We start from the raw sequence: 18167 nt of genomic DNA on the forward strand, positions 1-18167 counted from the left end.
TGTGACATCATTAGTTGCAAAAGGTAAATTTTGGATCAAATTTACCCTATTTTGAGGAGGTGGCTGATTTAGAGAGAAGGAGAAATGAGAGTTTTTCACATTTATTTATTATATTATAGGTAACAATAATAATAAGTAATTTGTAAAAATAAACTAATAAATGAAATTTTTACTCAAATAATTCACTTTTAAAATAAAATCCCAAATAACCCACTTTTTAGATTAATTCCCAAACTACCCCACTTTGAAGCGGTGATGCCAGATGAATTGGTGCATTCTCTCTAAGTTAAAGAGGTGGTGTCAATTAGATTGACTGTGCACCTGGTGTTGTCAATCCAATTGGCGTTCATGTGTAAAAAAGGAGAGGAGGCGCCAATTGGTTTGGGCCTCTATGTATTGCGTAATTTTTTTTGAAAAACAATGTACGTTTTTTATAAAATTCAAAATCGGACAATTGATATTAATATTAATATGTGTTTACATACGAATACCATAAAGACTACTGTCGTTGACTGGGATGTTCTAACCGACCTCTGGTACCACATCCCGTAGCTACCCGAACGCGTGGTCCTAACCCACGTTGATGATTCACCCCAGGTGTTTGAGGATTTGAGGACCCAGGAACATCACCACCACCTGCAATGAAGCGCTACCGCCGTAGCTGACTTCGTGACCCATGCTAGAGTAGTTGGGATGTGTTTGAGTTATTGGAGGACGACCGAGACGATTTAAGGGAGACATTGGTGTGAATGATGCGTCGAGGAAAGGTTGAAATGACTGTTGTGGTGTTTGGTAGCCATATGGTTGTTGTATCATCCATTGTGTATGCTTCACTTGCCTAGTCAAGATTCATTCAAGGCGACTTGTTCATGGTCTATTATGGAGGTTTCTTTGGTCTGTTTAGCATTCACTTCTTGGCCTTACATGTTCATCTTTTGGTTGTCTATGTTCATTGGTTCAAGCCCATTTTCATGGCATCACAACGTCCATTTGATTCAATTCATCCCTAGCATTGCATCTGATCATATCCTCATGCTTAGTCCATGTCTAACCTATTTCATATGGCCAATGTCATTCATGCCATTTGCATTGCCATTGTTGTTTTGTCCATGAATCTTTGATTATGACCTAGTTCATTGTACATCTTGGGCCTTGTTGGAGTTTTTGTTTCATGCTTGGCATTGTTCATCCAAGTTATGGTCATATTCATTGATCCATGATTAGGCATTCATCAAGTTCATCACTTAGTCTATTCCATGTCATTTTCATTGGTGTTTGGTCCAAGAATGGTTAGATAGGTCCTAATTTTTATCCATTTTGGTCCTTAGATCTTGATTCATTCAAAATTCGTGTCCATTGATTCATGTTATCATGCTCATTCATTTCAATATCTTTCATATCCGTACAATTCATTTCAAAAAATCAATGTATTCAAATATCAAATATCATTTCATACAATCACATTCAAAGTCTATACATGTACAAAGACTACAAAGTTGACCATTTATACAAGAATTGACTTTTTGCGCGATAACCATAACATTTCTAATTGATTACAACAATCAAACTGATATCGTTTGGTCAAAACATCACTTCCATAGCATTCTTATCATTTTTTACTCGCACTCATCCACGTAAGTCATCGAGTCTCTCAATGCTTCTAGTTTTTTTGTCTTTAGGTATGTTTTCGTCTAACCAACGAACCAATTCGCATCAACGTGGGTTAGGCCCACGTGTTCGGGTAGCTAGGGAATGTGGTACCGGAGGTCGGTTAGGTCATCCCGGTCAGCGACATTAGTCTTTATGGTATTCGTATGTAAACGCATATTAATATTAATATCAATTGGTATGATTTCGACTTTTATCTAAAACGTACATTGTTTTTCAAAAAAAGTTATGCAATACACAGAGACGCCAGACCAATTGGCGTCTTCTCTCCTTTTTTACACATGGGCGTCAATTGGATTGGCAACACCAGGTGCACTAGTCAACCCAATCAACGCCACCTCTTTAACTTAGAGAGTAGACGCTAACTCATCTGGCGCCACCTCTTCAAAATGGGGTAGTTTGTGAATTAATATGAAAAATGGGTTATTTTGAGATTTTTTTAAAAAAAATGGGTTAATTGAGTAAAAATTTCCTAATAAATAATTAAATGAAGTCATGTAAGAGCTTATTAGCTTGAGATTAGCTTCCAATTTATTTCGTAGTAAATTTGTGGTAGTAAATCTTACATTTTTTGTATAGTGTAGGTTGCACAAACCGTTCTAGATCCGAATTAAATGAAATGAAATTGAATTGAAAGTGAACCTTAGTTGAACTAAAACTGAAAAAAAAAATGTTAAACACAAGTTTAAAATTTTAAATAAAAAAAATCAATAAAAAGTATAACAATTTGTTTCTAAACAAATAGTTCGGTTTTTTTTTTTTGATAAACACTTGTATTAAAATGCACAAGGGGTGCAACCCAATACAAAAGAAACAAAGTTACAATCCAATGCAATTAGCAGGATTAGCAAACCACAAGTCTCTAGTAATATCTATATTCCCCTTAGACAAAATAGAAATCCAATCCCACCCAATTGATTTAATAAGCAGTAAAATCTCAACCACATTCCAATTAGAGTGTTCAAAGACCAAACTATTTCTAGCATTCCAAATGCTCCAACAAACCAAAGGCCAAATAAAAGCGAAAAAATATGACTTTACTCTACCATCCAAAGAATTTAATAGAAATAAAAGCACATCTTCTCCGGTAACAATAGTATCAATATCCGAGCTTCTCAATAGAACATCAAAATCCAAGCCAAACCACGAGAACACTTCCTTCCATATAAATTTAACTTTACCACACTTAAGAAAAAGGTGACCAACAAATTCCTCTTCTAAATCACATAAGGGACAAAGAGAAGCTTCCACCCCTAAAATCACACCTCTATGCCAAAGTTCTTTTCTCGTCGGTAAGGCTCCCAAGATCCATCTCCACCCAAACAACTTGACTTTCCACGGAATAGTAGCTTTCCATAATCTTTTAAGTTCACAAAATCTAAAATCACTACCATTAGAAATAGCCAAATTCAAAGTATACAAGCGTTTAAATGCATTCCTAACCGAAAAGCCCCCCACATCTCTCCACCAAATTAATTTATCAACCCCATTCGTACACGGTTTCACATCCTTAAGAATCTCTATTAACTCCTTCCAATCCTCCAATAATTCACCTACTAATAAGGTTGAATCAACACCCACCTTCCAACTCCACCCCCCATTCTCCCATAAACCACAATTAATCACAAGAGCATTAGGAAAAGAGCAAACCTCAAATAAACGAGGAAAAAGAAGCTTAAGAGAACTATTTCCCAACCAACAATGCTTCCAAAAAAGAATAGAATTGCCTCTTCCCAATTTACAAGAAATTGAATCACCAAACCAATCATGCCCACGAAGAGGAGTTCCACAAACCAACCGAATATCTCTCCACCAAAGGGAATAATTAGAAAGAGTCGACTTCGATACCACATCACCAAGAGATTGCAACCCACTACCATATCTAAATTGGAGTAATTTAAACCAAATCGCATGCTTATCATTAAGAAAACGCCAACCCCATTTACTCATCAAAGCCAAATTAAACCACTCCACATTCTTAACACCTAAGCCACCTTCCTCCGTTCTAAGACAAATTTTATCCCAACTAACCCAACACATTTTTCTACTTCCACCACCATCCCCCCATAAAAAATTCCTTTGGATTTTGATAATTTCCTCCAAAACACACTTAGGAGCCTTAAAGAAAGAAAGTAAAAAGATAGGCACATTGTTTAACACCGAATTGAGTAAAGTAACCTTACCTCCAAGAGAAAGATGTTTCCCTCGCCAACCACTCAATCTCTTCTTCAACTTTGCCATCATCATAGACCAAAAAATTCTGCGTCTATGATTACCTCCAATTGGAATACCGAGAAAAGTAAAAGGTATCTTTTCCAATTTACAAGCTAGAAAAGAAGACGCCGCTTCCAAAATAAAATCCTCCACATGCACACCATACAGCTTGCTTTTCTTCAAATTAATACACAACCCCGACACCAATTCAAAGCCCCTCAATAAGGTCTTAATACACCATAAGTTTTCCTTAGATCCATCACACACTAAAACCGTATCATCTGCAAATTGGAGCATCTCAAAATGAATATCCTCCGAAACCGCAAAACCATTGAATAATCCCAACATAACCGCTTTCCTCATCATACCCGCAAGACCTTCTCCCACCAAAAGAAAAAGAAAAGGAGAGAGAGGATCTCCTTGACGCAACCCTCTAGAAGTTTTGAATTCCAAAGTTGGGCTCCCATTAACTAAAATTGATACCGAGCTAGAAAAAACCGTCCCTTCCATCCACTTCATCCATAACTCACCAAAACCCATTTTTCTAAGCATAAATTTAAGAAAACCCCATGAAACACAATCATAGGCTTTCTCAAAATCAACCTTCAACACCATACATTTCCTACGCTTCCTTTTCGCAAAGTCTAATATCTCATTAAGCACCACCACCCCATCAAATAATTGTCTCCCTTCAATGAAAGCCGTTTGAAAAGGCGACACAAGTTTACCAATCACCAATCTCAATCTCGCCGCAAGAATTTTTGAAATTAACCGATATAAGCAACCCACTAAACAAATAGGACGATACTCATCAATGCTTATCGGGCAATCAACTTTAGGAATAAGAGCAAGAAAAGAAGTCGTCGCGGATCGGGGAAGAACACCACGCACATAGAACTCTTGAACGAAATTCACCACGTCATCCTTCACAAAATTCCAACATTTTTTCAAAAAACCAAGCGGAAAACCGTCCGGTCCCGGACTCTTATCGCAATCACTTAACCACACAATCTCTTTAATTTCATCCACTTGAAATGGAGCTTCCAACAAATCTCTATCTTCCACACTAAGAACATTAAAATTAAGCCCATCCAAGGTCGGCCTATTCTCCATCGGTTCCGTAAAGCGGCTTTTAAAATGATTAAATATCTCACTTTTAATATCCTCCACACCTTCCAATCGCCCTCTTGGAGTAATCAAAGAAGCAATATTATTCCTCCTAAATCTCCCTTTCATAACGGAGTGAAAAAATTTGGAATTAGTATCCCCAAGCCGAATCCAATTACACCTAGCTTTTTGCCGCAAAAAGTTATCTCTTAAAAACATAGTATCCCACACCTCTTTCGAAGCCACCTCTCTATTTCTCCTCACCGAATCAACCAAACCATCCTCCGCTAAATCCGCCACCATTAAATCCAACGAATTAAGCTCACCCACCGCTTTATCCACATTCAAATCAAGCATCCCGAAGACTTCTTTATTCCAACTCTTCAATTTTATTTTCACCGCCAACAATTTTTCTTTCAAAATATAGCTCGCCTTCCCTCCCCTAAAAGTATTCTTCCAAACATCCCTCACCAAAGGAGTGAACTCATCATGCTCACACCACCCTTTAAAAAACTTAAAAGGTTTTGGACCCCAATCCACAATCTTGCAATTTAACCAAATAGGACAATGGTCTGAAATAGACCTATCCCCCACCACAATCCCTCCCACACCCCACAGGTCAAATAATTTCTCAGAAATGAGGAATCTATCCAACCTACTACAAGCACTCCCATCCAAATTAAACCAGGTAAACTTCTTGTTAATCAACGGAACATCCACAAGATCCATCGAGCGAATAAAATCCTCAAAGTCCTCCGCCTCTTTTAGATTAAAATTATTCGATATACCCTTCCTCTCCACTTTAACCCGAACAGTATTAAAATCACCACCAACACACCACAACCCATCTGGAAATTTTGCTTTAAACTCTACAAGCCTCCCCCAAAAAGCCTTCTTCTTCTCAATAAAACAAGAGGAATACACATTCACCAAGAAAAGATTGAAACCGGACCACAACACATGGATACCAAGAAATCCTTCCCCAACAAAACTAGAAACAAGGATAAAAGACTTTTTCTTCCACAAAGTTAAAATACCTCCCGATCTACCCACTGCCCATTTAGAACTCCAATCCGCTAAAGAATCACTCCAAACAGAGTCCACCGGAAAATTATCAATTGCATGAATCTTAGTTTCTTGAATAAAACACACATCTGCCTTTGAATCTCCAACTACTTTTCTCAAAGAATGCAATTTAGCATTGCATCCACACCCACGGATATTATACGACGCAATAATCATTTTAAATTATTTGATTTTGCATCCACCGAAGAAACCACACATTTATCAGCTAACTCCCTCATTTTAATGGCACTAATTTGTAGGCTGTCCGACCCTCCTCCCGTCAACCCCAAACATTTTGCTCTATTCCAAATCATACGCGCCACTCCACTATTAACCTCATCCTCATCTACCTGTTTGACACTATCACTTCCCTCTACAGAATCATAAGAAGAAAGGAGCTGACCATCCCCCTCAATATTACCGCGAGCAGAAATAATTCTATTCAATTTAAAATTAGATAAAGGGAACTCAGAAATAGTCTCTGACCTGTCACTATTGCTGCCTCTGTTTCCACTTCTCAGCCCAGAAAATTCAATATCAAACCTCCTATCCTTCGAATTCCCCAATCTCTGCCCACCAACCAAAAATTTCAAACCCATAACCGTCCCGGACAAAGTCGCCTCACTGTCCAGCGCATAACCTCCAGACCGTGCCGGATCCGCACACTGAACTGTTTTCTCAAAGCTCCCCGAAGCCAACCTCCCACCTGCACCCACATCAACCGAAAACGCAACAGACTCTCCCTTCTCCAATTCTGCCGTAGCACCCACCGAACCTTCAGCTCCAACCAATAGCCTTTTTCTTCCTTGAGACACCCGCACACAGGAGCCAGCAGTCTCCGAAGACGACGAAACAAATTGCTCAGTTTCTAAAACTATCGCTTCCGAATTCTCCTTCCAACAGTTTCCACTCCTACAACAATTCGCCTTCCCCTTATCCAACGTCATCCCACCAACCTGTGAAACCAGTTGCACAGAATTCACAGCAGAATGCAAAACAGACTCTGTACGTACACCATGACAATCACTCCAGTTTGCAGCCGCATCCAAAGGATACCCTCCATCCTGTGGTACAGACCGTAACTGCCCTCGAGATACACCAGGAAACGCAACAGACTCTGCTTGAACTGCAGCAGGTCTGTGTCCAAGAGGTTGTTCAAAATTTTCCCGCAGGATCAAATCGTCTTCCTCAAACACATGATGAGTCTCCACCCCCACATCACCTAATTCATCATCCGACGACAACGCCTCATTCGAAGAATTGAATGCACAATTATCAGCAGCTTCACTAAAAACCCTTCCCACCTCTTCCACCACAGAAATGTCAAAAAGCAGTCCATTAATCTTTACTTGGAACAGATCATTAACCCACCTTCTTCTTTTAGTTCGAACCAGTAATCTCGCCGAATCCAACACCTTCCGCGAAGCTGTATTGCAATCAGACCGAACATACGAACCAAACAAGCCCGCAAAAACACCAAAGAAATCATCCGTCCAAACATGACACGGAATACCTAAACAGCGAACCCACATCAGACGTTCTTCATCCACATGCCCAGGTTTCCATCTATCAATTGATGTAAACCATTTGCTCCACCAAATATGCCCTTCAGCAACAAAGGCCTCTACCGCCCCCTCCTCCACATCTTCGAAAATGCACAGATTAGGCCCTAAGGGCTTGACGGAAAAATCAAAATAACCTTCAGCCTGAATAATTTTCTGCATCGAAAAAGCCAAACCCGACGTTCGTACCACTCCAACATACGCCTTCAGAATATTCGGATTATCCCTAGCCAAATCAGAATTGAATTCCAGAGCAACCGCCGCCTCACTAGCAGAATCCTCCCTAGTGCCAGAATGCGAGACTCCCTTAGCAGCATCAAGCAGCTTCACAGCATCGAGTTTCTTCACCATCTTATTAACATCAGCCGCCTCAGACCAGCCTGCCTGTCCATCCTCCTTCACCTTACCAGGACTTCCTAACAGCACCTTAGTACCCACATCACAATGCCTCACCACCTCAGCCATTATCACTCCCTTGTTCCCACCTGTCACCACTTTGGCGAAAGAATCAACAAATCGCGAAGAAGAACCCTTCCGCTCTTCACCTTCCCCCACACGCGACTTTTCCTCCCAACCAAACCTTCTACCTCGAAACTGATTACGGTTGGGCGCAGTTAACTTCGAGTTCCTGGAAAACCTAGGTAAATTGACCTGCAATTTGACATTCTCAACAAAGATGTTATCCAATTTGCACGCCAGCCTTGATGAGTCAACAACATTAAAGAACCTCACGAAACCATAACGTTTCCCTCGAACATCTTTCTTCATTGGGATAACCACTTCGTCGACCTCGCCGAACCTGGAGAAGACTTCATGAAGATCCTTAGCATTGAATGAATCAGGAATTGAAGAAAAGAAGAAAGAAGTGATTTCTCCCCTCCTCCCAAAACCCTTCTTCACAATATCCCAGCGTTTGGATTTGAAACCTCCCTTACCACGAATGACCGGAATCCACTCTCCCTCTTTCCCAATTTCCTCAGGAGCATCACCGGGATTAGAAATCCCCAAATTTTTCTTGCCCAACCCTAATTTTGGTGTTTCTCTCTCCTCCCGCTCTCTCTCCATCTTTTGGTTTGATACATTTTAAAATACAGATATATCAAATCAATAATTTTAATTCAATTCCATTCTCAATATATTAAATCAATTCGGTTCTATTTCAATTCAGTTTTATGGGTGAATTGTACTCTAAACAACCCTTAGAACCCCAATTGCATTTGTGATGCAATTTAAAACCATCCATCAAACAGTCTCTTATTTTAATGGGGTGATGCATCCACACCAATCCATTATCTTGCAGAATGAATCAAATATGTCACACTAATAATAATAGTATAGGAATTAGGTGCACCGTGCATTATAACTAATCTTGCGGTAAAATAACGCTTAGTCGAAGCAAAGATACTCTTATTGTTAACAAAAAGGAAATGAAACCATTATGCAGAAATTTATTGATTTCTTTTTACAATTACACATTGCCAAGAATCACCATGTGTTCTATCAGTCATAAATACTATACAAATCTAAAACTATAATAGTTACATTCATACACAAAAAGAACAAAACATAAAACTATGATTCTTCTTGTCCCTTTAAGTTTGACACATGAAATATACTAACCATGCAACTATAGTATATATATGTTAAGGGACAATAGAAACACAAAAATCATACATAATAAACAAAAACTCAAAGAAACTACAACAATGTGTAAACAAACAATCCATCATCACTGATCAGCTTTCTTCCCAGCAGAATAATAACTTAGATACCACTTAACAAAGTTCTTCAAACCGGTTTCTAAATCGGTCGTAGGTTTATACCCGAACTCTTTCTTCGCATAACTTATATTCGCATGAGTAAACTGAACATCACCATTTTGCGGCATTCTCATCACATTCCTTTTGGCCTTAACCTTCAACAGCCTCTCCAAAATACTCACGAGATCGGTAACTGGAACCGGCGAGGTATTTCCTAAGTTAAAAACCCTCAACTGCGCCGGTGCTCTTTTCTTCCCACCACTACCAGTACTCTTCTCAGCAGTATCCAATGAACCTAAACATCCCTTCACAATGTCGTCGATATAAGTGAAATCCCTTGCAACGGTTCCATGGTTCGCTCCTTCGAAAATCGGTATTGAGTTCCCTTTTAATATGTCCTTTGTGAAAAAAAAGTATGCCATATCAGGTCTTCCCCAAGGTCCATAAACTGTGAAAAATCTTAAACCTGTCAATGAAAGTCCGTAGATATGATTATAAGTATGAGCGATTTCTTCGCCGGCTTTTTTCGTAGCAGCGTATAAACTAGCAGGTTGATCGGTCCTATCTTTTTCTGAAAATGGTACTTTTGTGTTTAAACCATAAACTGAACTTGAAGATGCCCAAACTATAGCAGGTTGTGATGCAACCGATTTACAAACTTCGAGTAAATTAACAAAACCGGCAATGTTACTATGAACATATGATCCAGGATTTTGCATAGCATATCTAACACCAGCTTGTGCAGCTAAATGCAAGACATGAGTAAAAGGAACAATCTCAAATAGTTTCTTCAAAAGTGCGGCGTCATTGACATCGCCTTCGACAATGAAAACGCCTGTTTTCGCCAAAAGCACTTGGCGACCGCGTTTCAACGTTGGATCATAGTAGTCATTGAAATTGTCAAAACCAACAACACCGTCACCTCGGCGTTTGAGTCCAATCGAGACATGGCTTCCGACGAAGCCTGCAGCCCCGGTTACGAGCACGGAGATTCCGTTTTTGGAAGTGACTTGTGCAGACGAACGGACCTTCTTTTCCCAAGCTGCACCTCCGTAGCTGTAGGTTCTTAAGGATCTACGCGATACATCAGAAGAGAATGACGATGGGGCTCGGAAGAAAAGGAAATAGATAACACCCATGGATAGAATGGACCAAAATGTGAGCTTTTGTAGGGAAGTTTGCCATCTAGTCCTTTTCTCCATCTTGGACTTGCCAGGTGATGAAGGAGTGTTGTCCATGTTATGCATGAGTCTGAGGAAGTCGGGAGCAACAATAGGCTAACGATTAGGTTACTTGTTTTCGCGATAATAATGTTAAAGTATTTTAAAAATAGCACATTAATATAAGAAATGTTTTGAGATGAATGAACATAACTGCAAAAGCATAATATGTTTTTTTTTTGTTCAAGATAAGGAGAATGAAGGGAATAAAGAGAAAGTGATGTTTGGTTTTGGTGATGTAGTTTTGCACCTCTTTCTCATTGGTTCATGTGGAGAATCTTGTTTTTTCTTGGAGGTAAAGGTTCCTCGAGGATATTTTGCTAAGGGGAAACTTGTTTACGGATGGAGGAGATTTTGAGGAAAATAAACACTGGTTTTATGCAATTGATGCCATTTTGAGGCTTTGCTATATAGGGTTTCTTGTTTCTCCGCCATTGAAATATTGTGACATTGTTTTTAAAGAGTAAAAATAGATTACATATGTAAAGGGTGTGACATTTGTTAAATTCCAAATCTTGCTAAATTATTTGTTAAATTCCAAATCTTGCTAAATTCTCTAACATATTTTACTTTATAAGTTTTGGATCATCTATATATTAGGGAAATTTTGGAATTACAATACTATATTTTAAAGTTTTAGTTAACCAATAATCGGTATATCACAAAAACAAAAATCTATAAATGTGATCAATATCACAATTAGTTATGATTAATTAACGGATAAAAAAATAAAAGTATTGAAATTTCAAAATAAATAGACACATTACTCTCTTTTGAAATAATTGTAGTTAAATTAAGACCAGCGCATTGCACAGTTAAGAATATATTTTTAAAAATTGCATTAATATCCATGTTATATATTTTTAATGTTCATATAAATAATTGACAATCACATCCCATCCCATAAATTGAACAATAATTTAGATATAACTAAACTAAAAATATATATAAATTTCTTACACACGTTCTTTGGTTTCTGAAAATGAAAGAAACTCCAAAAACTTGCTCCAAAGTTCATATAAAATCAATTCCTAGATAACAGATATATACATGTTTACACATAAAATAACGCCATTTAAAACACACGAGTATTAATGAGTGAGTTAGAAAAAACGGCATGGGAGAGTTAGAAAAAACGGGTTAGGTAATTAGAATACTGAAAGCTTTTGCAATTATGTCAAAACTTCTTTTTACAGCCACCAATATCAAACAGTTCTGGTAATCAGTATAACGGTAGAAATTAAAAACAAAAATAGAATAAGAGTAGATTAACATTATTAAATAACTTATTTTTTAATAACATTAAATGACCGGCCAATTAAATAAAAGATAGAATAAGAACAGGCAAACACCATTGAATGACTTGTTTTTTAAGTGTTAATTTTGTATATTTGCTTTTTATATTTTTTTTTAGAGGAACACTATTTGTTCTGGGTCGGGGGGAAACGCATAAAGAGTTAATCTTCAAATTAATGAAATATGAGATATACTTTGTAATATCTTCATTTTATTATACTCATTTTGAATTGATTTGCGTGTTGGATCACTAATCTTGCACGTCTAATCCCGCGTCGTTGTATCGAAGATCAGCATCATTAGTTTAAAATTCCTCATCATCGAGTTACACCTAATTTATGGTTTCATAACGGAACAATGACGTCGTCTGTGAAAATGACTCATAATTCCCACGAAAATTCCACAAAGGGATCATTATAGACCCAAACTCGAATCCATTCCAAAGACATTAGAGAATGGAGGTAGTTACCTCAAAGATCGTACAGAAGGTTCCCAATCAACCTTTCAATCACGCATCGCCTTAATGACTTTCGTCGTAGTTCTGCTACTAGAATACCTCTTCCGTGTAACGAAGAGGATCCAAACGGTAAGCAGAGGTCATATCGCACCATAATTCCTAGATCACGACAAGATAAACGGAATCTTAAACACATAATTGCAACAGATTGAACAAGTTACCGTCGCGAATCTTACGATACTTTGTATTGCTGTGAAGTGATATGTATTTTGATATTACTCTACCATATTTTAGTATTGCCTCGTTGATCCACATCATCTTTAGAACCAATGGCAGTTTCTCGTTAGAACACCTTTTCCATCTAGTAATTTGATATTTAGTCAAGAAACGAAGATCAAAATGTACGAAGATGTTCGAAGAACGAGAAATCCTAAGAACCCCGAATGTGAACCTACTAGTGATTGTAGGAGTTTCCAACGCAAACGAAAAACACTTACGAGATATGTCATAGGCAATGGATTTGTGGTGATAATTTTGGATCCAATAAAATCGAACTACCAGATCTCCACCGAGCGAAGCCGGACGCACACGATAGAAGATATCATTTGACCTTCAGTAACTCGATTACTCGCTCTCATAGAATAACACTCATGATACACTCAGTAGAGGAAATATTTAGGAGAGGAGCATCCATGATTGTCTCTATCATTGAAGCGAAACAACATCTAAGATGCCTCTGGTCGACATTCTTATCTAACTTAATGCCCGACTTCACCAATTTGTAAGGAGACAATATTGCAAAGAAGGAAACTAGGCTCGATCCGCACGGATCGAGAAAAAATTAAGAGGAGATGCCTTTGAGAAACCTCATCCCCGTTTAATAACACCCTAAGAGTCAGTAAAATCTAATCTGACCTCAGAGAGAAAACTCTTATGTCTCCTGTAAGCACGCTTCCAATTAAGCTTCAGAGGGTTATGAAGAGCAAAGTCTATCTCAAAATAAAGGGAGGCAAAAATAATGCTCGTCTAATTATTCAGAAGGTGCAACCCCAAGTTACTCTCAGAGATAGTCGTGCATAGATGGTCATTAGCGAACGACGTCTGCAAAGACACCGACCGTCCTGTATCTCTCTTTAGTTTATGATAAGCAGACAAAATTCATGGCAGACGAGCGCTTCAACCCGGTGGGAGAAAGGAAGATTGCCTCGACCAACTTTATGGTCAGTCGAGGGATAATGGAAGAAGAAGGAGAGCATCACACCCATCTGACTCCCTTTACGAGTTAAGTACTCCATAAAGTTGTTTGAATCATTTCAAATATTCATCTGCTAACTATGAGACATGCGACCATAAAGGGTCTTATAATTCCATTAAGAATGGCGTAAACCACTCTTTTAAGGCCCAGTCCACACGTTAGGAGAAATCTTCTCAACGTAGCTGGCGCACTCCCTCTTAGGAAATAGCCACTTAAAAAGCGTAGAAGGTGGAGCCCAGAGACGTCCACCCCAAACCAGATCAAACCTATGGGGGCAGGGACGAGAACCTTACCTTTTGATGGGGACGGTTTCTAACGATGCTATTGAATCACAATAACTTTTAACATTCGGAGCTAGTAATAACAAAATTCTAGTTGAGACTATAAATTTCAAAATAACACTTAAAACACCTGAACTTATTGATATTTTACCGTGTAAAGATATTTTACACTGCCAATATATCACAACCATTGATTTTTTAGAGAAGTTTGACTTTTTCTATAATCATATGTAAAGTAACACAAACGGATGATTGTGATGTATTGACAGTGTAAATTTTTTTACACGTGTATAACAATTAATCTCATTTTCTATACATTTGTGTTATACATGATTTATCATGTGTAAAAACATGGTTAATTTAATTTAACCGATAGTTAATTCAATTCACGTTGAAAGATACAGTCAATACATGTATTAATCAAGGTAGAATATTGTGGTACCATTAAATTTAGTTGAATACGATACCCTAAAATTAATTAAATAGTAGAATATCATGCCACATCACTTTAATATTTTAATTTATTTTAAAATAAATTAAAATTTTGTAACAAATTACAATAAAGGTATTGATACCCAATTTACACCGTAAAAAATAATACTCATTAGCCACGTGATTTTCATACTACAAACAATAATATCACATCACAATCCTTTAATTAATGACATGAGCAAACACGCGGCAGGAGCGTATGTGAAAACTCAATTGTAACATGAAAATGACGTCACAAATTTGCCATGTGATATTCACGTCGCAACACTTTGCCATGTGAAAATCACGCCATAAATTTCTACATGGACTGCAGATTTAGTCAACTCTGTGCTAGATGCCAAAGATAAGCGCAGTAGTAGGTGCAGTGTTGACATATTGTGACATGGTAAACACACCACAAAAATGGATATGTGTCAGGTTTGCGACGTGATAATCACACCACAAAAATGAAAATGTGTCAAAATTGCCACATGATTTCTATTTTGTAGAACATTTTTTAATAAAAATAAATAAAATCATGAATAATTGATCAAATAAGAAAATTAATAAATAATAAAAATATTTTCAAATATGAATTATTATTATAAAATTTCAATGAAAATGATTAACACAAAAATTAATGTTTAAAAGTAAAATAACAATTAAAAAAATCAATCATCGACATCAAACTCGTCAACTTCATCTTCACCCTCCTCATTTACCACTCCTTGGCCACAAACTCCTCCATTTCCACAAAACTCCTTATTTCCACCCATTGAACCATATGTTCGGTTCATTTGTGAAGACATAAAGTGTTGCATTTGCTCCTCCATCTTAAATTGTCTCATCTTCATTGCCTTCAATTCAGTCTTTAGCATCGCCTCACATTCCATCGCCTCGCGTCTCGCCTCAATTATCGTCATTTGTCTCACTGTTTTCATCATTCCGAGTGTCAATTGTGGTGGACGTGACGTTCCTTCCCCATCTACAACTCTTTCAAATTAATTACTATCCAATTTTTTGTAGTTGTCGGTCAAAGGTCCAACACAAAAAAAAACACCCATTAGCTCTAGTCTCGCTAGTTACTAAACTTCAAATATAAAGATCCACACGCGAATTAATCAGATTTGAACCTATCATAATATATGAGGATTTTCAACTAGAAATTGTGTGAGAAATCTCTGATAGTCCTCTTACACATACATAAAATAAATTAAAGTTAACATTCTTTTTAACCTTGGTATTATCAACAGATAAAACATGGACTTATAACTAACCAAAAACGACTCAACAGGAAAAAGCAACCCAAGTACTAAATTCATCAAACGTGATGTATGATGATCAAGTGTCGACTTACAACTAGCCAGGGAAGAACAAGACAATCAGAGTCATCCAAATAATCTTACGGCTTACCGCGTTCAAAGAAGGTCCTTCATAAGTCAGAACTCTATATAAAGTAAAAATGCACGACATTTAAAGGTAATCTTTCTCATTCAAAACACCTCTTCTTACTCAAACATTAACTTGAGCGTTTGAATGTTAAACTTGTTAACCCCACAAACCAACACGGGTCTTTTCAGCATGTTTTGACCCCACTCACACGTTTTCCAAGAAACTTCCTAAAAGGTCACTCATCCAAATACTACTCCAAGTCAAGCACGCTTAATTGTTGAGTTCTTATCTATTGGACTACCGAAAAAAAGATGTATCTTGTTGGTATAGGTAGTACCAATTAATCCTTATAAGTTTTGCTTCAACCATGCAGTCTCATACAGATCCCTCTCATTCCGATGTGAATTCAGATTTTCCATAAAAGTTGTTAGGAGTGTCTCATTATCATGCCTCGTGCACCGACAACCACTCCATCTCCCTCGGGTGTTACATGTAACCACTCACCGTCCTCTTCGGCCTCGGGTGTTACACTAAAATATTTTAAAATATTTATTCTTTATTTGTATTTTAAATAGAAGATAATTATTTAAACATTTTTTTTAATTATGGTTCAATTTTAAAAATTAGAACATGACTTTCAATTGCTTGAGATAGCTCTATTTATTCTTTTAAATTAATAAAGGAGACTTATGATCATAATATTTTGTCTAGAATAAAATGTCCCAAATAAGTTGTATATATTTTTAAGAAATAATTAATTGAGACAATTTTAGTGATGCAACTAATATTATTTATTTAAATATTTTTATTAATTATGTTTAAGAAAATAATTTCTTAATTGAAATTCAATAAATAAACATATTAGTAAAAAAATTATATTTTTTTTTAAAGTGACAATTATTTTAAGACAAAATGTAAATATAACACTTGTATACGACAGAAAATAAATTTATATTTAGAAAAATTATATATATATATATATATATATATATATATATATATATATATATATATATATATATATATATATATATATATATATATATATATATATATATATATATATATATATATATATATATATATATATATATATATATATATATATATATATATATATATATATATATATATATATATATATATATATATATATATAGTCAGGATCAAATGACTTCAAGGTGTCAAATTTAATAACATGACACCTCCAATAGCTCATCATCCTATGTCCGTATAATAAAATTCATCAATGGATTAAAAGTTATTATCATATAGATCACACCTATGAAATTTCACATTAATAAAAAATTATTTGATATATTAAAAATAATAATTAAAATTAACGGTTTTCATGAAGTTTTGTAAGAAGTTAGGTTTTTATGTATTTCGTTGACAAGTCAAATGATTTTTGATTGATACTAAATTTTATAGACATGATCTATATGATAATAGTTTTCAATGTAGCGATGAATTTTATTATACGAATATGTGGTAAAGAGTTATCGAAGTTTCCATGTTATTAAGTTTGGCACTTTGGTGTCATTTGATCCTGACCTATCTATCTATCTATCTATCTATCTATCTATCTATCTATCTATCTATCTCTCTCTCTCTCTCTCTCTCTCTCTCTCTCTCTCTCTCTCTCTCTCTCTCTCTCTCTCTCTCTCTCTCTATATATATATATATATATATATATATATATATATATATATGGCTTAATACCTTTTTTCGTCCCTTATGTTTTGTGTAGGGTTCATTTTGGTCCCTTAATTTTAAAAAGGACCATTTTGATCCCTCAATTATTTAAAGTGCTTCACGTTTATCCTTACCGTCCAAAATGTTAGTCAAAGTAAATTGAGATGAAAAGGTGGCACACACGTGTATTAGCCTATGATGACCTGGAAATGTAATACATAAAAGGAAAAATAACCTTTTTCGTTCACGTTTATCCTCACATGCCTTTCAAACCTAGATTTCTCATTTTTCTCACAATTCTCTGAAGTTCTCTCAAACCCAAATTTCTCATCTTTCTCACATTTCTCTGAAGTTATTTCAAACCTCACCTTGTAGAACGACGAACCGTTGAAGAATGACGAACCATTGAAGAACGAAGAACAAAGAAAGCACGAAGAAAAGGGATTTTTGAAGAGAATACTGGTAATGTTTGTTTTCTTCTTTTTAATCTTCGCCCAATTCTATTTTAGAGTACATTTGGATTTGCATTTTAGGGTTTTGTGTTCCTGATTCAAAATGTCTTAATTTTTAGGTATATTATGGGTGAATATATGCATGTAATTATACACCATGGGTTTTTTTTGAAGGTGATGATGAGTCAAGTTATGGGGGTTCAATTGCTTAGGTGAAGTGTGATGTTGATAAGTGGGGTTAGTTTGAGGTGTTAGGGATTGTTAAAAAACTG

The 18167-nt window shown here is 36.4% G+C and overlaps 1 protein-coding gene across 1 annotated transcript; it reads right to left on the reverse strand.

The window, feature by feature from the left end:
* Nucleotides 1–9173: 9173 nt before the first annotated feature.
* On the reverse strand, nt 9174–11047 carry LOC127127974 (UDP-glucuronate 4-epimerase 3). Its single transcript, XM_051057233.1, has one exon. It carries the CDS (start codon nt 10621–10623, stop codon nt 9346–9348), a length of 1278 nt encoding a protein of 425 aa, XP_050913190.1. The 5' UTR covers nt 10624–11047; the 3' UTR covers nt 9174–9345.
* Between the last annotated feature and the right edge of the window lie 7120 nt (nt 11048–18167).

The sequence above is a fragment of the Lathyrus oleraceus genome, chromosome 3 (genome assembly GCF_024323335.1).
Source record: "Lathyrus oleraceus cultivar Zhongwan6 chromosome 3, CAAS_Psat_ZW6_1.0, whole genome shotgun sequence".
Taxonomy (NCBI): Eukaryota; Viridiplantae; Streptophyta; class Magnoliopsida; order Fabales; family Fabaceae; genus Lathyrus; species Lathyrus oleraceus.